This window comes from Prinia subflava, chromosome 16, assembly GCF_021018805.1.
Source record: "Prinia subflava isolate CZ2003 ecotype Zambia chromosome 16, Cam_Psub_1.2, whole genome shotgun sequence".
Lineage (NCBI taxonomy): Eukaryota > Metazoa > Chordata > Aves > Passeriformes > Cisticolidae > Prinia > Prinia subflava.
Window position 1 is genome coordinate 2,824,108 of NC_086262.1, and position 22,648 is coordinate 2,846,755.

At 47.0% G+C, this 22,648-nt stretch overlaps 1 protein-coding gene across 1 annotated transcript in view; it reads left to right on the plus strand.

The window, feature by feature from the left end:
• PFDN1 (prefoldin subunit 1) overlaps nucleotides 1–22,648 on the plus strand; it is a 32,225-nt gene that overhangs the window by 5,233 nt on the left and 4,344 nt on the right. Inside the window, exon 3 of the mRNA XM_063413540.1 lies at nucleotides 11,038–11,122. Within this exon, the coding sequence (XP_063269610.1) occupies nucleotides 11,038–11,122 (85 nt within the window). The remainder of the gene's footprint in view (nucleotides 1–11,037; nucleotides 11,123–22,648) is intronic.

Genomic DNA, 22,648 nt, shown 5'->3' on the forward strand with positions numbered 1-22,648 from the left:
ACAAAGAGCTGAAGGACACCCAAGGCTTAACCTTGATGCTTCAGTTGCTAACTATAGGCTGCTGTGTGAAATCCGAGTGGCTTCTCCAGGGCCGGCTCCGGGGAGGGCTCGGTGCGGGCTGGGGCCGGAGCCCGGCTGCCGAGGAGCTGACAGGTGCTGCCACCAGTCCCAGGGACCAGCACGTGGCTTTCTGCCCAATATGTGGGTTATAAACCTAGAGTTCCTCCTTGTAGATGTTGGAAAAGGGAGGATTTATTTTCCACAGTAAGTCTGGTGTATGGAGAGGTTCAATCAGGCGCTGAGCTGTGAATCAAACAAAATTTGTGTCCAGCTGCTTGACCACTATTTTTGCTGCACATTGAAAGAGCTGTTGGGAGCTGGTGCTTGAGGAACCAAAGGCTATATGGGCATAAGCCAAAAGGTTTTCCATCACACAATTGGTTGTTAATTCAGTTTTTTTCTGATTTTCAACTACTCACTTTTAGTGCAACCTGAGCAATGATGTTCACAGTGTTGATAGGTGTGAGTGGGCCTCACACCTAAAAGTTTGCAAGATCTTTTTAGAGAGCTGTCATAGAAAGCAAAAATGAGAATGATGCACGCAGAGGTGATGCAGTTGTTTCCTATGCTGCTGCCAGTGATGAAGTAAGGGGCAGGAGTTGGTTGTCATCCCCTTCCTGGTTAATTAGCAGTGTGAGAGGAGCACAGCTGGTCCATGGACTTTGTGGTTACTGCTGGCAGTAGGGACATGCTGGGAATGTGGACTCCTGGATTTGGTTCCAGCTCAAAGGGAGCTTGTTCTCTCAGGCACAGGCTCCTTTTCCAACTGACATCTGATTTCCAAACACATTCCTTCCCCACTGCCCTGCCCCCGCTTAGTTCTTGATCTTATTCCTGCTGCCCAGGGCTGCTTATTTGTAATCTCCTGGATATCTTGGTCCAGTTATAGCTCTTCTGCCCTGCTGCTCTACATAATTTCTCCATGCAATTCTGAAACGTCAGAGAAGAGAAGATTTCCATGGCTTGTGTGCAAGATGTCTATCTGCCCCATTCTAGGAAACAGCTGCATTTCTTTAAAGAATCAGCTTTGGGCAGAGAACTTGGACATGTCATAAGTCAGTGTTTGTGAAATACATAAGCAGCAGAAAAAAGAATCTTACAATAAAAATAATAGCTAATTTAAAATAAAAATAGGTCATTTACTTATCCCTACTGGAAATAAATCTGTTGCTTATAGTCCCCCACCTACTGCGTGGGTGTTCTGATAGAAGATTAGCAATACAGCTTTTCCTCTTGCTTGTCTCCCTTGCCTGGGGACATTTAACCCTTTAGGAACATTTTTCTATTGGCACTAGGACTGTGACATTCACACAGGTCTGTTCCATTCTTTTCTTTATCCTTAACTTTTTCCCTACCTGTTACCTGGACAGCACAGAGGAAGGAGTTACCTGAATAAACTTGAGATGAAATCTAAACTGAGAGGAATAAAGGTCAAAAGGGAGACTGAGTGCTCCTGCAGGCTGCCCCCGTTGCTGGAAGGGAGAGTTTGATGTGCTGAGAGCCAGAGGCAATGTGCTGTCATGGAAATGCCAGAGCCTTCAGGAGGACTGCACTGCCAGGGCAGCGTTTGCAGGTTGGACTCCTGTGGATTGAGGGCTGTAGTAAAGCACCTTGGCTTTGTCCCTGCCTCTAGAGAGAGGGGAGCTGAGCTCTCTTGCAAACACAGCCCATCTCTTGCTTCAGTGGCTCAGAGTTCTCTTTGGACATGTGTTAGACAAGCATTAAATGTTCTGAGGAGCTTACACTGCTCCTGCTTTTGTGACTTGCTGTGCCAAATGACTTTGCAAAACCATTATAGAACATGAGTGACTGATTTCTGAAGTTCTCCAAGCACTTAAAATGTCACTCTGGTAGTCTGAAACAGCAAGGAACTTCCATTTATTTTAATATTCAGTAGATTTAAAGTACTGTATTTTGAAACTTTCTCCCCGTTTCCTGAAGAAAATTTTGGAATCAAGAATGAGAGTCCCTAGAGAAATACTGAATGCTAGAGCACTTTTCTCAGAATACAGAGATGTTTGGTTTAGCACAGAGGATGTGGCTTTCCTGCAGCAGAGAAGAATGGCCACATCACTGGCCCAAAGAAGGACTGGGAGGGTCCCTGCTGTATTCCTGTCTTGCTTGGAGATGCCCTTCCACATGTGGAGTCAGTGGATATTCAGCCTGCAGGACAGGGTGTGGCCAGGTACTCAGGGCCCACAGCTGTCAGATGGAGCTGCCTAGTCAGTCTCTGAGCTGGGATGTGAATGTCAGCATAAGATAGATTTTAGGTGGAACAGCCTTAAAACAAATGAGAAATCTAAGTCTGAACATCCTGGCCTTGTCACCTGCTCAAAGCCTGAAAGAAGGAGAGGTTAATTCATGACCCGTGCATTAAAACATTGAATTAAATATGTTAATTCAATTAATTTAATTTCCTCATAAATTAAATATGAGGAAACCAATCCCATGGCATGAGAACTCCATTTTACACAAGTTTAATTCGGAGATCCAAGGACCAAAATGCTGCATCAAATCTTAAACCAAATGCAAGACAACTTCTGTCTTGAATTCTTACTTTGTTTTCTCCAAAACTATTTGCTGAATTAACAGACTGATTCAGCCCATTTAGGGAGAAAAAAAAAATCAGGCTTTCTGAGAAGAAAGAATTTTCAAAAACAACGTTCAGCCTTTTTTGTTCCACAGATGCTGATTCTAAGAAGTTTGTTCTTGCTGATTAGGACACAGCAGTGTGGTTGTTTTAGTGCTAGCTAATTTAACTCCAGAGTCCAGAAATATCTATCTATTAGTGTTATGCTTGAATTCTTTTGGCTCAGTTATCTTAGTGTCCACTGCTGTGATGTTTTCTGTAGTGCTTTGACGCTTTGTTGTAGCAGGATTTGGGATGTGCAGAAGCCAAGACTGTGCTATTTATCCACAAGCTGAGTCTGCCCCCTCACTTTGCATTTCAAAGGTTTCCTCCCTGGCAAGGCAGAAAGCTGTTTTCTTTTTTTCTTTTCCTCTCTTGCAACTGTGGATGGATTTGCTTTTCAAAAAAGATGGATCCTGATTTTGCTTGTTTTCCTGTACAGGTTCTTAGGGAAAGGTTGCTGCTGACAAGGGCATAAGTTTGCCTGTCAGAACATAGCAGTGTTTTCATGTCACTTTATTTGCTACTGCGAAATTCACCTTTCTGATCACAGAATATTTATCAATAAGAAAAAAAATTAGAATAGAAATGTCTTTAGGATTATTTACGAGGGTGCTTACACCAGCATTTGCTTGTTTGTTTTCCTTGGTGCATATCCATGTGATGGTGTAGTTTTATTTTTTTTTTTTTTTGGTTAACCATTCTTCCATAGGAATTTGTTGAGAATTCTTAAAAATAGAGCAGATTTTAGAAATGGATCTTGACTTCCTATTATTGGAAAAATTGTTTCTGTTTTCTGCTTCTTGCAACTTTCAAATCTGGTACAATCCAGACTGCAAAAAATCTATTTGAGGTGCATGTGTGGTTGGCATGTTGTAGTCATCTGAGTTCCCTTGGTTTAAATAAGCCACAGCTCATCATTGCTGCATACTATCAAATTATATGAACACAAAATTAGAAGACAAACCCACTAAATTAGGAATATAGTGAAGAACGACTGGTGGGGATTTCAATTTCATGAACTGCTGTTGTTCTTGCAGTGTTTTCCCACATGGATTTAATCTCAAATGTTATGAATTCCTGTATGATAGAGAGGAGGCATTTGGAGGCATTTGCTTGCTATTTTTTTTTTTAAATTCCATTTATGTCAATTGAGCCTTTAAAAAGAATGTATGATGCTCATTAAAAGCAGACCAAGTACTATTTTCTTCTTTTGGCTTGTGCTATATTTAATACACACTTAGAGGTATATTCCTGATGCCTTTTTTTAAAGAACCAAACATGAACAATGGTATAAATCTACCATCTAGTTAAGTGTCTGGCAATGCAGAAACTGCTGTTTGCAAGCTGTGTTCCCATTTTGGCTCGAGGTAATGCAATATGCTGCAGCTATTGAGAGATGCCCCCCAAAAAAGTGAAAGCTGAATGTAAACACGGCCTGAAGTGCAGCCCAAACCCCTCGGTGGGGCTGGGCGCGTCGGGCCGGCCCCGCCGAGGCTTGAGGAAGCGAATGGCGTGGAATTCTTCCTTCAAATCCTTTAGCTCCTTAGAGTAAATAGGTTTATGGCTTACAAATGTTCATCTGAGTAAAAGTTACCCTTGTTGGGGCCTACTTAAGACGCGGTTTGGCCCAAGTCCAGCGCCGCTAATCCCAGTCTCAGCGTGCTCCGGTGTGTCAGGCTGGCTGTGCACAGGTCGTGCTGCCCACTGGGGATGTCTCCTGCCCAAACAGCTCCTGGTGCTCGTCCACCTCTCCGAGGGCAGCAGTGAAATGTCATGTGAGCTATCAACTGCTGCTCCTTGGAATGTGTTTGTGTATAATCCTCCTGACATAAGCTGTGGGATTTGTTTTGCTTTAAGGTATGCGGGGGGAATAGTGAGGGTCAGCTATATCGAGGTGACCAAGTGAGACGACTGACCACTAAAATAAATGCAAACATAGGAAAAGCTGCAACTCATCTGTTCAAACTCCATCTGCTCTGAACCAGCTCTGGTTAAGGCATATGATCTGTTGATGGGAAATTCAAAATCAGGCTGAAAAAATGTGAAACTCTTAGACATGAAGGGTGACAGCACAAGCTATAATTAGTGATGATTTTTCTTCCTTTTTTTTTTTTAATATTGCTTCCTTGTCTTGTTTGTAACTGGGTAATTCATCTAGGGTGACTAAAACTAGAATTGGGAAAGGTATAAACTGTGCCTGGTATGAACTGCATAAAGAATCATCTACAGAAGCACCAGCAAATCCTGAGAGAGTAGAAGAGGACTACTGGGTGCTGGCAGTTCTGCACAGCTGGTTTTGCTCCAATCAAGCTAGATTGCTTGGGATCAGCTCCTTGGAAGCCTTTCTTCCATTGGCTTTGAACAGTACTTAAAATGCACTAATCCCCTACTGAGTCTACTCAAAGCTTGAGCAGCAGTGCAAGTTCAGAATTAAAAAGCATCTTTAAATAGTTAAAGGCTTGACTGGGCTTAGCCAAACTTTTCTTACAGAGTGGTCTAATGCAAGCACTTGGTTTCAAGGAGCAGGACATTCCATGTAAACACTGCTGTGATATATCACAACATGCTAGGTTGTTTAGAAATACAGTGAACGTGTTAAAATAATGTTACGGCTTGGCACAAAGTTGTTTGTTTTCTTTTCAGTTTTTGTAGAGAGTTTCCCAAATGGAACAAGAACCGTGTAGCTGAAGTTACAGTGACTCTTTGTGTGAGCTGGGAGCCAGGTGAATGGACTTACAGATCTGCTATTCATCATTATTCTGGCAAAATAACACTGGACATATATACCTGTAAAATTGTCTCTGTCTGGAATTAGGCAGAGAGCTGTATACCCATCTTGGCAGGGGAAAAGCTGAGGCTTCCCCTGATACCCTGATTCTTGCAGGGATCTACGTGGAGCCAAGTGGGAAGAGCTTCTTTGCAGACTGTCTGTGAGGGGTCCTGTGGCCTGTGGTGGGGCTCCTTCCCTCCTGGTTTGAATATTGAACACAGGCTCTTGCACAGGCCAGGCAGGCAGGAGAAACCCTGCGACCACGTTTCCTTCTGAGGGCAGAGGAGAGGCTGCTCATGCCCAGGGCTGCTGCCTGCCCCTGAAAGCTCCAGCTGTGAAGGCTGAAGTCTGTTGCAGTTGCAAGTAATTGAAAGTAGGGATTCTTCATGGAAAACCTGAACTATGAGCATCACTGTGACTCCACCTTTAATAACTTTAATGACATGTATGTCATAATGAAGAGTGGCATGTGCTGAACAAACATCTCCATAACCTCATTCATTAAGAGGCAAATCTTTCAGAATCTAATATTATGTCTCAAAGTCAAGTAAACAGTACATTTTGGTGCAAACAGGCTGAGTTATGGAATTACTTACACTGGACCATCATCACTTTGTGGGTGTGTGTGTGTGACACAAAGGAGCAGACAGATGATGAAGTGGGCAGCACTGCTGACCTGACAAGAGTCCAAGGGCCATTTGGGCCAGAGCATCAGGGAGTGCAGTGTAAGCACTGATCAAATGAAAATTATAATAGAAAATTGTGAATTAATTAAATAGAATTGTGAAGGGGTGAGAGATCCTTTGAAAAGAAATAGCAGCCTCAGAGAGTGTATATAAACCACTTTCTCTGCCTTAGGGAAACAAAATTCCTGGTGTGGAGTTAGCAAAGGGAGGAAAATAGAAACAAGTGGGAATATTTAGAGCAAGGTTTCTCTTTCAGTTCCCTTGTGCTCTATTTTTGTTCTTGTATTGCACTTGAGAACCAGCAGTCACTGGGAGGCTGAGCATGTAGGTGCAGTCCATTGGCAAGCACTTGGCTCTGCTCCATGGAGCTGTTCTTGTTGGCAGCCCAGGTTTGGCTGAGCACTGCTGTCCTCAGGGACCCCCCCTCCTCTGCAGCTTTCACTTCTAATTTTCTTTGGTTCGAGTTTTCATCATTATCTATGGACACTGGAAAATTTATTAGCAAGCCCTGTTCTGTTTTCACTAGCCATTCTCTTTGAAATGGGTGGCCAGGTGAGATGAGGTGAGCTTGTCCGTTCAGACCCAGATAGTTCATGTGTTAATTTAACAGCAGTGAAAAAGCTCCCGTGTGAAGAGGTGATTGTTAGTAAGCTTTGTAATTGCCACAGTGGTGCTGAACATGTTTCTGAATCACTGTTTCGTGTTTGATAGTGTAGGTGTCATGTTTGACAGGCCTGTGAGTGTGTGCTGTGACTCTTCACTGAGAGCAGGCGGATACGGGCAGACTCTCGGATGTGGGAGAAGACTTGGCTTGCTGCTTGTCTTCTGTGGGTTAGCAGTGCTGAAACTCCATCCCAGCTCAGGACACAAACTCTGGGGGCTTGGAGCCTCCCGTGAATTCCAGCAGAGCTGTGGAAGCAGCTCTTGGGTCAGTATTAGCTGTGTCACCTGCTGGGCTCTGCACCACTGAGCAGAACGGGGCTCCTCGGTTCGGTGACTCTCATATGGGGCCACTCTCAGCTGGAGGTGAACTCCAGGCACTGCAGGAACTTCACGTGTTTGAAAGGCTTCTTCACAAAGTCACTCAGGGAGGAATGAAGTCGTCAGAATGTACCGTGCTTCTTCAGCTTGGAAATCTGTATATAAGATAACCACATCTAACTGAAACCAGGCAGCAGAATGACACTGCCCTATTTCTCCAGCTGGGTGAGGAAAAAACCTAAACATCATCAAGCTGATGTATTACTTAGGGTAATTGGAAAAATGAAATTTAGATTAAATTCAAATTTTGGTTTATTACAAGTACCCTGCAGCACTTCTTACCTAATGAGCAGAACAAACTTCAGCTTTTTCCAAGTGCTGCTGTAAACCACATTATTTCCTTAGGTGAAAACTTTGGCCAAGATCTCCATAAGGTGTGTACCCAACTAGACGCTAAAAACCTGATGCCTTTTTGAGTCCTGCTTATGTTGGAAAGCGAAGCCACAGATTTAAGCAGTTAACTGTGGATGTGGATTTATAGTTCAGCTTTCAAGGACCTGGCCTTTGGCAGCTTCCAGGGCAGCACTGGTGCTCTTGAGGCTGAGAGCTCCGTGGTTTTGTGGCAGGGAACTCAAGGTGGCTTTCGGCAGCACTGGTGAGGACCTGCAGGATGCTGCTGCCCAAGTCAGGAGTGACTGATCTGATCTGCTTCTGAGCACGTGTGAGAATGGACACAGGTTCCAGCCTCTGTTTTATGGCAGGCAGAATTGGGGTCCTGTATTTGTGCCCAGCTGCCCGCATAAGTCTCGTCAGTGCTAATTTCAGCCATCCAATTTTAATTTGCTGTCCCATGTCTGCCAGAGCATTGCAGGAGGGTGGGAGGGCGGATATTTTCCCCGATGACTGCTGTTGACATTTGCAGAATAAAAGTGAAGTCAGCCAGTTGTTTGTTGGAGGTTTTGGTGCCTGTAGCAGTTCCGAGCCAGCCGGGATCGCCCAGTGCCTGTCACCCAGCAGGGACATTCCCAGCTGCAGCATGGGCAAAATTGCTCAAGCTTGTGTTGCTGTTGAACTTTGTTTTTCAGACCAGGGACGTCAGGGAAACCAAAATGATCAATCTTCCTGTACAATTTGGAGAAGCAAATGAGAAGGGATTGTATTCTCCTTTGCCGCCCCCACAAAAAAAGGAAATAATTCAGGAAATGTTCACATACACAGGCAGGCTCAGGGAAGCAGTGACGTGGGAAGGGACTGATGGCATTGTGTACAGAAGGCATCTTGCAGCTTTGGTTTTCGCTAATGGCGGCTACTTCAGAAGCAAGGCAAAATCTGAGTGTACAGGGGGGATGTGTGAACTGATGTTTTTTATTCTGATGTTGTACGCCTGAGGTAGGAGCATCAGAATGATGTGTCTGGTGGTGGTTCTGAAAAGAACCTCTTCTCTAGCTGGATCCAGGCTCTGTATCTAACAGCAATGAAAGTAGCTTCTTTCCTAGAAGGGTGGTCTTGAACTTGATTTTCACAAACCACCTGTGTTATTTCAGCAGTCTGCTGTGTGCCAGGACCCCAAACCATCACCACTGTGTGCAAGTGAATGGTGGGAACATCTCCCAGTGGGAAGGGAGGATTGAGGGGACAAAGAGAGTCTGAGTGAGCTGTGTTGGTAAGAACAGGAGCAGACACAGAGCAAAGATGATGCCAGCAATAAGCATGAGCCAAGACTGGGGAAAAAATGACAGAGATTTGAGAAAATTGCAACATAAAAGATGTAGCGGAAGTTCCTGTGGAGAAGAGGAGTTGAAGCAGAACAGGGAAAGAAGTGGGAGGAGGAGGAGGTGCTTCTGTGTGCAATTAATAGCAACCCCAAAGAGAATTTTAATTGGAAACCTATTATAATTATCCACGGTTTTCCTCCCATGCATTTCAGGAATGTGTGTGGCAGGTAGTTTTCCTTTTGGCTGGCTTACTGCTGCAGAGGGCACTGGGTTTCCAGCCAAGTGGCAGATCCGTGTTTGTGTTTACCAGGCACTGAGCAAACATTTTAATAATGTCATTTGTCGTGGGAGATGACTCTGCAAACTGATTTCAGGGTTTTCTGTAGCAGACGGGGAATGCACTGTGATTCTGCCCTGTCTAAGGCTGCTCATTTTAACCGTGGGAGCATGAGCTGTTGTCACCTGGCAGGAAGACATTGACCCTAGTTGGTGCTAGAGGAGACCTTGACCTCGTTGGTATGACCCATGGAGGCTCCTTCTAAATCCCCTGGGGGACTTTCTAAGTAGGGAAGGGGGTGAATCTGCAGCTTGTACATTCTTTATGTCTGGAAGGATGAAAAGCAACCATGGAGGGTTCCTAAATTTTGTTTGAACTTAGTTGTCCTTTACCTCTTTGTGGGATGCCAGTGCCACGTGCTGGAGGGCTGCTTTGAGTGCTGGTGCTCCTTCAGAGGCTTCTGAGTGAGGCAGGCACCCTTCTGGTTTTTGTCAGGCAGGACTCAGATGTTATGGATGCATCTTTCAAATCCCTTTGGTGATTGAAAACAGAACAAGTGGAAACCAGTGGCCACAATTTCAGTTAGAGGAGCCACTTCCCACCTCACAGAAACCCCTTTGGCTGATGAAAGTGCAGAAATTTGGAGAACAGTGAGGGGTTGGGTTAGAGCCAAGGCTTGAAAGGTGGGAGCTGTGAGAGTTCCATAGCTTCTGCTGGAAGCCCTGTCTGTGTTTTGTCAAATCACAGAAGGGTGGGATTGGAAAGGTTCTTCACAGACCATCCAGTCCCAGCCCCTGCCATGGGCAGGGACACCTTCCACTATCCCAGGCAGCTCCACCTTGTCCAGCCTGACCTTGGACACTTCCAGGGATGGGGCAGCCACAGCTTCTCTGGGCAATTGTGGATGCTGACAGCCTGGTCAAAGAGAAATTTTCAGGCATCAGGCAGCAGCAGAGCCTGTGGGAAAGCAGGTCAGATAGACTTTCCCAGGCATTTGCTCTGGAGGAGCTGGGAGAAGACATTCCAAACAATTTCTAATCTTCGCACCTGCTGTTTCTCCTACTTGTTTACTTGCAAAGATCTTTATGAAAAAGTGTTGGTCTAAATGACCAATCATTTCCAATTGTATTGGAACAGTGTATAAAAAGGGTGTGCCTTTTAATAAATGTTGCTATATGCCCTCCGAGGAGATTGGAGTCATATTGTTATTTCTGCCCTCCCAAATACAATGACGATAGGCAGCCTGTGCCAACACCTCACCATCCTCAGTCTGAAACATTTCTCCTCTGTGTCCAACCTAACCCTGGCCTGTTGCAGTTTAAAACTGTTGCCCCTTGCCTGGCATGACAGATCCTGATAAAAAGCCTCTCTCTGTCTTTCATGTAAGCCCCTTTTATCCACTGAAAAGCTGCAGTAAGATCTCCCTGAAGCCTGTTCTTCTCCAGATTGCACAACCCCAACTCCCTCAGCCTTTCCCTGTGGAAAGCTTTGGTTTTATCGTGAGTTTATTTACCTTGTGAACACTAAACCCTTAATAAACAGCTCTTACCTGTCAAGAGTCTTCCTTGACTCTGTACCATCAACTGATTTAAATCCCTTTGAAGGGAAGGTGCTGGCAGACTCCCCTTGCTGGCTGTGCCAGAACTGCTTCCAGATCATTCAAGGGCACTGAATGATAGAGGGAGATTTCTGTGTGACCATGTTCATCCTCCCAGAGCATGGGTGAGGCTGGTGAGCCTTTGGGGCCAGCCTGGTGAGCTCTGGGAGCTGTCAGAGCAATTTCTTCTGTCTGTCCAGAATATGGGAGTGAGGATGAGCACTTAGCAGAGGTGGCTCTAGTCTGACTTGATGTGCAGCTGGTGAATGCTGTTGTAAAAAGCACCCAACTTTTCCTGTCTCTTCTTTTTCACTTGCAGGTTTATTCTTCAGCCTAAAGGTGTGATTCATAATCAGCTCTTAGAAAAACAGAGAATAGCCGAAGAGAAAATTAAGGAGTTAGAGGTAAGTTTTTGGCAAGTGATGATGGAAGTAAAACATTAAAGCTCAACAAGGTGCTGTTTGATACGTCTCATATTTTTATCCCATACTTTTCATGCTGAAGGACTGTACCTAGATGAAACAGAGAGCCTGTTACAAGTAACCTACAAGTAACTCAAGGTACTTGTTTCCTTTCCTAGATCTACAAACCAGTAGGGATTGATTGTTCACTCCATGCCCCGGAATGAAAACTGGGAGCGAGGGATTCAAATGAGATTAGTAAGAGCAAGGTCTAAAGCAAGCAAAAGGATGTTTGTGTGGTTATTTGCAGCAGATAAGTGATGTAAAATTTCTCCAGTGCTGCGGGTATTTAAAGGTTACACTGGCTCAGAACAATTGCACAAATTCATGGAAGAGAGATCCATTGAGAATTACCAAATATGTAGAAATGGCATCCTGCTCAGGAAGTCCCTGAGCTAAAAATGTCTGGAGGGTGGGAAAGTATGAGGAGGAAGTACCATATAGGCCTGCCCTGTCCTTACACTCTGCCCTTAACCATCTGCTTGGGGCTGCTGTTGAGGAGCGGATCTGTGGGGAGATGGGACTTTGTTTTGACAGTGTGGTCAGAGCCCTTTTGTGTTCTTGTGTTTATCTGGTTGGAGTATTCAAGGCAGAGAAGGATATCTAGGAAATAAAAAGTAGTGTCTGCGCAAGTTCCAGTGTTCAAGCAGGCTATCTAGTGAATCTTGACTATCTTCTTGTGGCTGCGTCTACAGCTTACAGTTCTTCTGAGAAGAAGTGCAAAATGTACTTTTCCAAGGCTGTTAGCGTGTGCTTTTTTATAATTCTCCTAAAACATCATTAATACAAACCCCTGTTTCTTGGTCTTTGGGGAATGACAGAGAAAGCAAAGACCAAGTTGTGTCAAGCTGCTTTTTCCCATCTGTTATTGTTTTGGAGGAAGTGATGTGAGACCTAATAAGCAGGGACGAGCAGGAGTAGGAAGTCTGTGTTCAAACCCACTCAGACCTGTGCAGTTCCGTCCCTGTTGTCTCCTGCTTACACTAAAGCAGAAGTTGAATCTGTACTTTTTTTAGTCCCTTCTTAAAACTCAGCCTGCCTGAGGAGCTGTGGAGCGAGCCTATCCCCAGATGTTGTGTTGCCTGTGCCAGACTCTAAGGGGGTTTGTGTTTCTGCCCACAAGAACTCTCTCTGCACAGGTCAAAAAAGTGCTCTGTGGACAGGCTGTGTATCTAAGGGGGTGTACAGGCAAGGCATAGTCATTTTTATGGTTATGTGGTGAAAGAAGTTCTATCCTTGCTCTTTTGGAGCCATCCCAGATGCCAGTGTCTTTGTGCAAAGACAGCATAGGCTGCAGCCGGGGCTGGAGGACTTCATGGCAGCTCCTCTGGCTTTGGGAGCAGGTGGAATGTGGCTGGCAGCACCTCTGGCTTTGGGAGCAGGTGGAATGTGGCTGGCAGCCTGTTTATAAGCTGCCTCTGGGGTCCCTTGCTGCCAGCTCCAGCAGGTTGTGGTCAGCTTCTTGGCTACTGTGCCCTTCAGCTGTGCCATCTGGGTTTCTTCCTGTTCCTGGTGGGGAATTATCTTACCTCCTGAACTTCCCGATCACTGAGTTCAGCAGAACGGGTGGAATTTCCCACAAATTATAACCTTTGCTGTTCTTACACAAAGCCTCAGAACTGGCTGCTTCACAAATGTGTTTTTTTGCTTCGTTGCTGAATCTCTGGTTATGGTCATTGAGTTGAAGTTTCGAGCAGTACTGACTGTCTCAAAAGGTGGTTGGAGTGGAAAGGTGGTTCCCACATGGGCTGTTTTTTTCTTTCTAATCATGAGTAGTAGGGATCAGAATGCCAACACATTCAAAAGTTTGTTTTAAGTAAACACTCAGGTCCATCTTTTAACTGATCTCCTTCCAGCTGGCTGTGACAGTTCTGTGAAGAGGGTTTTCCTTAGGCCTGGGATTCCCCATGGAAGAGGACAAGCACTTAGACAAGTGCTGCAAACTGAGATTTCAGGGGAAATACCTGAGTCCGACTCAGAGAGCAGTGATCACAGGAGCAGGGGATTTTGCTGTCCTGAAAACAAGTTGTGACCGAAGCAGGAAAGAATGTGAAACTTTGTGACCTTGTGCTTGCACCGCATCGTTGTAAAATAAATATCAACCCAAGAAAGGTTAAACATCTCTCCATTCATTAGTAAAACTGGAAGGGTTGTAAACTTAGGTTTATATTTTACATTGTTAACTACCTTGTGACTTACATTTCTCACTCTGCACAAGCTGAATCAGGCTGGTCAGAGTAACCCCCTAGTACCCTACAGTGTGGCTGATCTCATTACTCATATGGCTGAGCTTGAGGTAATTGTGCTTTGCTGTGATGACATTATTGCCAAGGGATTGTGAAATGTGTATTTTTTGATACATGCCTGAATCTGAGAAATGCTCTCCCCTCTACTTTGGTGCTGTTTGCAGAGGAGTTTGCAGAGGAGGGCTGGATTCACTGCTGAGCTCTTCTGGAAATCCATCCAGCTGCATAGCAAGGAGATCTCCAGCTGCCTGTTCCTGGAAATGTGTCTTTAACTTGCTTCAGAGGTGTGACCTGGTTTTGCTGACATTCTCAGCTGCCAGTGAACTTTGAAAACTGAGGGGTTTTGTCCCTTTTCTCCCTCTGACACTCTCCACTGCAGTACATTGCAATCACTCCCTCACTTCCCTCTCATGGGTTTCTCCACTGTTGAAGCAGTGCATTGTGTTTTTCAAGACAGCATCACAAAATTGGTGGGATACTGCTGGTTTGGGCCTCCTTGCAGCAAGAGCAGCCAGACCTGTCCTTGTAAAGGGCTGGGGAAGTGAGGCTGGGACATGCATTATGTGTGCTTGGTGAGAGGAGCTGTGCTCTGAAATCTGAGGGGTCTGGGTGGGGATGAGGGGGCAGTTAGCTATTCTGCAGAGTTAGTTGAAGAAAACCAAGGGTAGCGTTACCCTGCTTGTTAAAACTGTGTGTGGATGTGAATATATCAAAGTATATATATTGAATCATGGAATGGTTTTGGTTGGAAAGGTTTGGATGACTTCCAAGATCATCACACTCCTCCCCTCTGCCATGGGCAGGGACACCTTCCACCAGACCAGATTGCTCCTGGTATGGGGCAGCCACAGCTTCTCTGGGCTACCTCTGCCAGGGCCTCCCCACCCTCAATTAGTAAAGAATTTCTTTCTGATTTCCCACCTAAATTTCCCCTCTTTCAGTTCGAACCCATTATCCCTTGTCCTGTCACTCCAGTTCTTGATGGAGAGTATCTCTCTGGCTTCCCTGGAGGCCCCTTCAGGTCCTGGAAGGTGCTAGGAGGTTTCCACACAACCTTCTCACCTCCAGGCTGAGCAGCCCCAATGTTCAGCCCTTCAGCTGCATAGGCACCTGTGTGGCATTCTGAACTTCATGACTTGTATCTAATCCTTTGGAATCCAAGCACACTGCCCAGGCTTGCTGGCACAAAAGCTGTGCCTGCTGTGCCAGTGGGGCTTACCCAGACCTGCAGAGATTGGTGCCATCGGCTCCCTGGACACGTCCTGCTTAGCAGGAGCCATTGGATTTTTCCAGTCCTGATACTATCAAATTCTTGTTGTGTTTCACGGTACAAGGGGTATGTGTTAAATCTATTTTGAAAGCATTCTAAAGGGATGAGCACAGACTCTTTTTAGCTCAGCAATGTTTGTGCAGTATTAGGAGAAAAACCAAGTAATGTTTTTCTTCCCTTGTTTTTAAGGAAACATGATATGTGAGGGGTGGAACAATGCTTTGTTTCAGGAAATGTTATCCGTTTCCATTGTAGGGCTAGATGGATTCTGTTTTTAAATGTGGCATTTTAAAAAGAACAAGCTCTATGATGTTATAAAGACATGGAAAATTGATTCTTCATTAGGGGTGGAGAAAGTGATTATCACTGTGTGCTTTCTCTGATAATATCTGATAGTCCCCTTCTCTCCTGCTATATTCAGCTTGTTTAGTTGTCAGGCGTTGTCGGACTAAATTGCTAAAAATAACAAATAAGGGGGAGGCTCTGCTGGGCAGCTCCGTCTGCTGTGTGCCACTGAATTTAGCTCCTTCGGGAAAAGGGCAAAAGCAACCTGCAGCTTTCTGGGCGAACTGGATTTTGGTTTTAAACTCTGACCACAACGTAGCTGTGTGCTTGTTTCCCAGGCAATTCTCTCACATGCCTGTGGGAGACTGAAAGTTTACTGCTGCTGAGATAAAGGGTTGGTTGGTTTCTTCTCTGGCTGCCTGGAGTAGAAAATATAATCAAGAAAGCTGTACCTAAAGGCTTGATTTCTAATTCAGAAATCCTTCATGCGAGCCCTAAAACACCATGTCCAATTTCCCTAAACCATGCAGAAAATGTCTTTGCTCTCCTTCCTGGTGGAAGAAGGAACACTGTGCTCTCAAACACTGCTGTGCTCCGTGTTTAAAGCCTCAGGTGATGTTTGCAAAGCTGCTGAAGTTACACAGTGATTGCACTGAAATGCCTTAAGGTGACCACTGACTTCTTCCCCGGTGTTGCCTGAGCGTTGCTGCGGCTTCCATTTCTCTAATCTTCTTTTTCTGGGAGCTTTGAAATGGCTTTGCTGCAGCCCTGAGGCGCAGTGGTGGTGTCCCCCCGCGATGAGTCGGCTCTGACAGCTGCCACGGCAGTGTTTTCTTCCCCTGTGGGAACAAAGATTTTGGCAGGTGAGGTGTGGCCGGGGAGAAGCGCTGGAGCCTGAGGCAGGTATGGGATGGACTGGCCCCAGCCTCGACGTGCTCTGGTGGCAAATCTCCTTCGTTTTTTACTGCAAGCCTCAGCATGGAGGCCAGTTCTGTGGGTGGCTTTAACGAGGTGAAAACAAGTCTCCTGAGATTTGTGGTGCTCTTTGCAGACCACGAAGCGCTCATCAGAAGGTAGCAATTGTTAGGCTGCTCCCAAGCTGGACCAATTTCTTCGGGGATTTACAGCGCAGAAGTTCTCATGGCATGGTTTGCCTGGGGTAGCCAGCGCCCAGGAATGTGTGGTGGGCTTTTTAACTAAACTGGGGGAAATAAGGAATGCTCCTCTTTCCCTCTCCAGGGGAAGCCTCAAGAATAACTCTCTGTGCATCAGCCTAGAGCAGATTCTACTCTGGATGAAGGTGCTGTTCCCTCATTCCATTGCTGGCGTGTGCGCACGTACTGGGGGCAGGATTTTAAACACACGTCACTGAAGTTGCCCCTTGTTTCCCTGTGTGTGCACAGGCAAGGTCAGTCCCTCTGCTTGCTGTAGAGGAAGGCAGGACACCTAATGTGGGGACAGGTGGAGTATCAAAGTGAGTTTACCGTGTAGGATTAGCATTTGGGCTTGCATGGGTGCTTTGGGAGGAAGCTGTGGGATCTTTACAAATGATGCATATTAGAGTGAAGAAGATGAGCTGCAGAGCCTCACCAGATCCTTGGTGGGGACCAGGCCAGGCAGTGCCTAGCATCTTGCATGGCTTTGGGTGTTGGAGGCAGCTGTGGGTGTCTGGGCAGGTCCTTCTGGACACAGACATTTGCACTTGGTGACGTTCCTGGGAAATGTGTTTCATCTTGGCTCTCTTGGCTGGTGTCATCCCACGTCTGAGTCCGTGCCCTCGCTGAGGCTTGCTCCTGTGTTCCAGGCTGCAAAGCTGCAGGCTTAGCTTGCTTTTTGAGGACATGGGTGGTCCAGCTGCCTGCTGCAGCTGTGGAGCATCCACAGGCACTCCCGTGGGAGCAGAGAGCAGCCTGCATGGGCAGAGCTCTTACCAGCAGTCTGCCCTCCATGAGAGCCTTGTTTTGAAGAAGGGAGTAGCCAAAGCTCATTTTTTTTCCCTATAGGTCTGGCTGTCTTACAGGAAGGAGAGTCTATGTTCTCATTCTTGATTTTTGAAATGAAAGGTACTCTGAGCAATGAGAAAAATAGGCTTCAAAATGACAAAGCATTGAGGAGGTTGAGAGTGTAATGGACACAGACCTGACACTACCAGCACAAAATCCTGCTTTGTGGACAGGCCCTCTGACATTGGACTGGGGCCACACAATTTAAGGTAAATACTGCAGGAATTGGGGCATAGCTAATTCTCCTCTATTTCTTTCTGTTCCCCGAACTGACTCTGCTGATGGTTACATGAAGAACAGGCCCTCACAGCTGTGAGGAATCATTCACTTCACTTGCTTTTTAATGCTCAAAGCCTCAAGGTCTGTCTTGTTTGTCAAAAATGAGGGTGGCAAAAGGATTGTGTTCTTACAGCTGAACTTCATGGGTGTTTCTCTCTTGTGTGGCTGTCACCTTTCATTGCAGACAGATGGAAATCAGCTGTGTGCAGCCAGCACCTTGCAGATTTTAAAGGCAGCAAGTGCTCCTCGGTATCTGCAGGGAATGAGGTGCATCTGTTTAAAAACTGGCTCCTAGTCCTATGTTAAATTTGTTAGATAAAGATCACATAACAGTATGTTCTGCTTTGAAAATTGTGTAAGAAGCCTGTCATGTGTTAAATAGTTCACAAGTCACTGGTTGCAAAACATGATGTTGGAATCTTAGAGGCACAGGGAAAAGAAATTCTCACATTTCAAAGGAGAAAGGGGATTCCCAGCTCTTTGGAGGGGTCATCTGCCACCTTAGGCCTGGGGTGACTTATAAAAACTAATGACTACGTTTTTTGTGAAGAATTGCTGTGGGTAATGCTGATTTGAGTGCAATGACATGTATTTATATCATCACATATGTGTGGGGATGCAGTGGCAAGGCTGGGTCTCTCATTTGGAGCAATCATTCACTGCAACAAGTTTTCAAACCCCCATATTTTTGCAAGCAGTTGATTAATTAGTAATTCTTTGTTAGTCTTCCCTGTACTGCAGACTGCAAAGTAAGCACACAAACCAGCTGGGAGGGCAAAGGCTTTTTGAAAGAAGAACTGGAATTTGATGACTTTGCTTTCACTGTTCCTACCTTTATTTTTAGGTGGATAATTGTAGATTTTAAAAGCAAAAGAATAAGTAATGTGGGGGTTGTTTGCTTCCTTTTACGTCCTTTAGAGGCTAGTTATAGACATGCTTTCAAAATAAAGGCATCTCAGAACTAGTTTTAGGGGGTTTTTTTTGGGAGGGAGGATTACTCTTGATTGAAAAAACCCCAACAACCTAACAGAGAAAACTTTTCAAGTAACTCTTGCCAGTACACTCTCATTCCTTTGTAATTCAGAGGAAAGTGAAACACACTATGCATTAATAAAAACCCACTTCTGGTGCAAATGGTTTTGTCCATCTAGGAACCTACATTTAGTCATCTAAGCCTGAAAACATCGCTTGTTTCCTCTGATTAGCATGAAGCTGCCTTTATGGTTACACCGAAATAATTTTAACACCAAGCTGTTTGATAAGTCTGTCATTTTAGAGCAGGGTCTGATTCATTGTCAAAGCTCTCCTTTGTGCTTATGGCTGCAGAAGTATCCAAAGCAATGAGCTGAGCTGGATGCGGGTCCCTCTCCAAATTCCTCCTTGCATGAGTAATAATTAGTCACAAACCCAGTGCTGCTGTCCCTCCTTAGTCACCAGGCCCCTGCAGTGGCTCCTGGCTGCCGTTGTGCCCAGCAGCTCTGGGGAGGGGGATTATCTGTGCCCGATAAACTCCATCCTGCTTCCATCTCCTCCTCCATCTCGCCTGGGGAGAACAGGAAGCGATTATTTGGAGAGCGTGCTCCTGCCTGTTGGAGCCCTGAGCCAGCCCTGAGTCAGCTGTACAAAGCCACACCTTTGCTGCCAGGTATGCGGGGCAGCCCTCACGTCAGCTTCCTGCTGTCCCCACTGCCCGGGTCACCCCTGCTCCGTCCCCAGGGCCTTGGGGGTGGGCACGCAGCTGCTCCCAGTTCAGGGCTGTCTCAACTGGGGGGATGCTGCCTAGCTGGGAGCTGACACCGTCTTTTTGTTGCTGATTTGTCATTGAAGTTTATGGGAACGATTTTTCTTGTAAAGTGGCCTTGTTTGGCCAGGACTGCGAGAGCTGAAAGGTGTGGTGTGGTTTTGCAAAAGTCCTGCTGCCAGGAGGAATCCCGATGAGCCACCCCGGCTCTGCGGGGCCACAGAAACTGAGGCACTGGGTTAGGGAACTTACCACGTTTTGCAAGAGGCAGTTTGGCGAGGGACGCTTCCGCCAAAACGTCGGGGGGGTTCTCAGGATCTGTGTGAGTTTCCCTCCCCAAGGTCTCTGTCTGACCTGACTCTGCTGTCATAACCTGGTTAGGGCGCAGTATCCGACCTGGAGCAATGTGCTCCTGGAAACTGCTCTAACTAATCGTGCCAGTTACATCCCCACAGGAATCCCTGGGGTTGATAATACATTTCTGCTGCCACCTACTGAGAGGTTGCCATCGACTTGCTTTTGTAGTAGTTCACATCAGGCTAGGGTGCAGAGTTCACTGGAATAATCCATCATTTCCCACTCCCCAAGAGCAACTGTGTCCATCTCTGCTGGAAGCACTGTCCTGTGACACCCACGGGGTCCATGTGAAGTGCTGCTGCCACGAGGCTGGGCTCAGGCAGAAAGGCTGACAGGCAGCCTGGCTTTCTGCCCCCTTACCTTGCTCCTTCTCTTGAAGGCACCAAGTATGGAAGTTAATGGGGCTTTTCCAGCTTAGTTTTTTCAGAGTGTGTTCCTCGAGTGCTTCAGTGAGGATGGGGAAAGCCCAGCTGGTTGTGCTGTGGTAGGATCAGTACATGATGATGGTGGATTTACACCAGCAGTTCTTTAGGCAGGTGCTTTTAAGGATTCTCTTGAGTTGGCAGATGTAGTTGTATGCTTGATGTTTTCTTTCTGCACTCTAACCCAGGCAGTTCTGAAGTGACTGTGGGTCCCCGTTACCTTGTGGAAGGAAGAGCTGAGGAAGAACACAAGGCTGTGACTCATCACTTCTCCTCTTAGGTGTATGGCATCACGCTTCTGTCAGCAGCTGTCGTCAGAAACCAGCTGGGCTCCCTTCCTAGTCCAGGTCATTCATTCTTGAGCAAACTCCGGGCAACTTCCTGAGGCAATAACTGCTTGGAAAGTCTTGAAGTGTATCTAAATATTTGGTGGTTGCTGTAGAGTGGTAATTCCCAGTGTGTACATGTGCCACAGTGCTGAACTGGGTGAGGACCAGTGCTGGGTGGACCCATCAGGGCGTAGGGCTGCCTGCAGACCTACCCCACCCCATTGCTGGTGTCCACTATTTCAGCTCCTCATGGAGCAGGAGCAGCTGGGAGCTGTTCAGCAGGTCCAGCTCCTTCCTGCTCAGGGGTTCCAAGTGAAATCCCGTTAAACAGAGCACGTGTCCTCAGCACATCATCCTCCGTGAGCTTAGAGTGACTGAAATGTTTGCCTTGCCCAGGGTGTGCGTGCCAGGCCTTGGAGAGCTGCTCCCCACGGGGACTTTGGGCACTGCCAACCCCTGAACAGCAGTGGTGGCCCCAGGAGTGAGGGCATCTCAGGCTGCTGCTGTCTGGCCCCCAGTGCACGGGCAGCACAGTTTGCCATCCTCCCAAGCAAGGTCCTTCTCCACTCAACCATGTGCTCCCAACTCTAGCTCAGGATGTGCTGATCGCGTTCCCACAGAGCCCCCAGGGAATGTCAGAAATGGTTTGAGTTAAGTTTGGGGGATACAGAAGCTCTTGGCTAGCCACAAATTCACCGAGGTGTCACAAAATGAGTTGTCTCAGGGCTCTTGTTTGAGGCACTGCATCATGCCTGAAGACTTCAACAGAAGCCTTCTGAGTGTGAGAGTGGGATGCCAGAATCTGGTGGCTGGTAGCCAAGCATGCTGAGAGCCATGGGAAAGGAGGTATTTTCTGGGAAGGGACCTGCCAGCTTGTTTTGTCCTCACAAGTTGGGTAAAACAAGTTTATAGAAAAAGAGTTTAAAAAACAAAAAATGGAGAAAAAAGAACAGGCTGAAATGAATAGGCATGTTCCAATACTAGATCTTTAAATTTCCATGGAAACATTTTTGTTTGGGCTTAAGCAAATCTGTGTTTGCAGGTCAGAGGTTGAAGCTTTCTTTCATTAGCAGAGGTGACGTGAGAGCAGTGGAATTTGAAGAGCAAAAGTCGATGTTGAATGATAAACCATGACTTGACACAGGAAACTCACCTGTGAGGGGGAGGGTACGGCAGCCTGGATGGGCAGGGCTGCCGTGCCTGTTCCCTCTGGGAGCTCAGGGCACTTTGGGCTCTTGGAGAGGGTGAGAATTCTGTGCCTGTTCCATTGAACCACCGGCTCCAGCCAGGGCCCTGCCACACACAGGGCTGGTGGCAGCTAGCCTGCTCTCCCTGAAGGCAGAGGCATCTGAATCACAGTGCTGGGGGGAAGACAGTGCTTTGATCATCAAAAGCCCATTCAAGAAAAGCTGATTAATAGTTTTTTCTTGCTGTGGAATCTGTGGATGCTGGCTCTTTAATCTGCCAGGAATGCCAGGTCTGGGTGCGTCATCTTGAGCAGCACCGGCCGCTCCAGCAGCGTGATGCAATGGGAGGTGGGAGGCTGGAGCAGGAGGTGACTTCCCGTGTCAAAAGGCCACGGGCCACTTCTGTTAACCACAGCTCCTTTTCTTCTTTGGGGTGTGAGCTGTAATTGTATTTGCATTCAATCTAGTCTTTCCACAGCTGCTGCCAAAAGCAAACAGCGCGGAGCTGCTCAGGGAGCAGGCACTGCCTGTGATGGGAGTGAAGGGCAGGGGAGAGGAACAGGGTGGTGGCAGGGGCGAGTCCTGAGATGTTGTTTGGCTGTGGCCACCCGTGCCAGGGCGCAGGCTGGCCACGCCAGCACACCTTGGGCAGGAGCGTGCACAGCCAGGGCTGGCTCGTGGCACTGCCTGCACTGCCCTGGCTGGGGCTGCCAGGAGTCTGCACTTCCTACCCCAGCACACACAGAGGCAGCCGGGGCTGATGGAACCCTCAAAGCCATTGCCTGTACCCCCAAAGCCACTGCCTCACCCCCAAAGCCATTGCCTGCACTCCCTACAGGTGCCTGGGAATGTGTTGAGCATTGCATCCCACCAGGCCCATGGCATCTCAGTGTCCTGCCCTCCCTTCTCCTCCTCGCAGGCAGGGCTGGGGCTGATGGTGCCTTCCCTGCCAGGCCCTGCAGCTCTGTGTGTGGAGCTGTCAGCTGGACAGCCACCATTCCTCCTGGGAAGGGCTCCTGGGAGATGGATGTGCCTGTGGGATGGGGCTGTGTGAGTGGTCAGTCCCATTTTTGGCTGCACCTCCACCTGTGGGAGATGGTGTTTTTAGTCCCTGTAGCTGTGCTGAACCACACACAAGTGCACCCTTACCCCACACACCTTTTTTAGGAAGGCCGCAGGAAGCCTTGGAGGTGGAGATGGCTCCTGAGAGCTGGCAGGGGAGAATATGGGCCAGGTTGGTGATACATCTATACCTAGGGGTAGGAGAGGTGCAGAGGCCAGTTTCTGACCCCCCAGGATGTGCTGGGAGGCTCAGCTGGTGGGATTGGCTCTGCTGCCCAAGGAGGGATC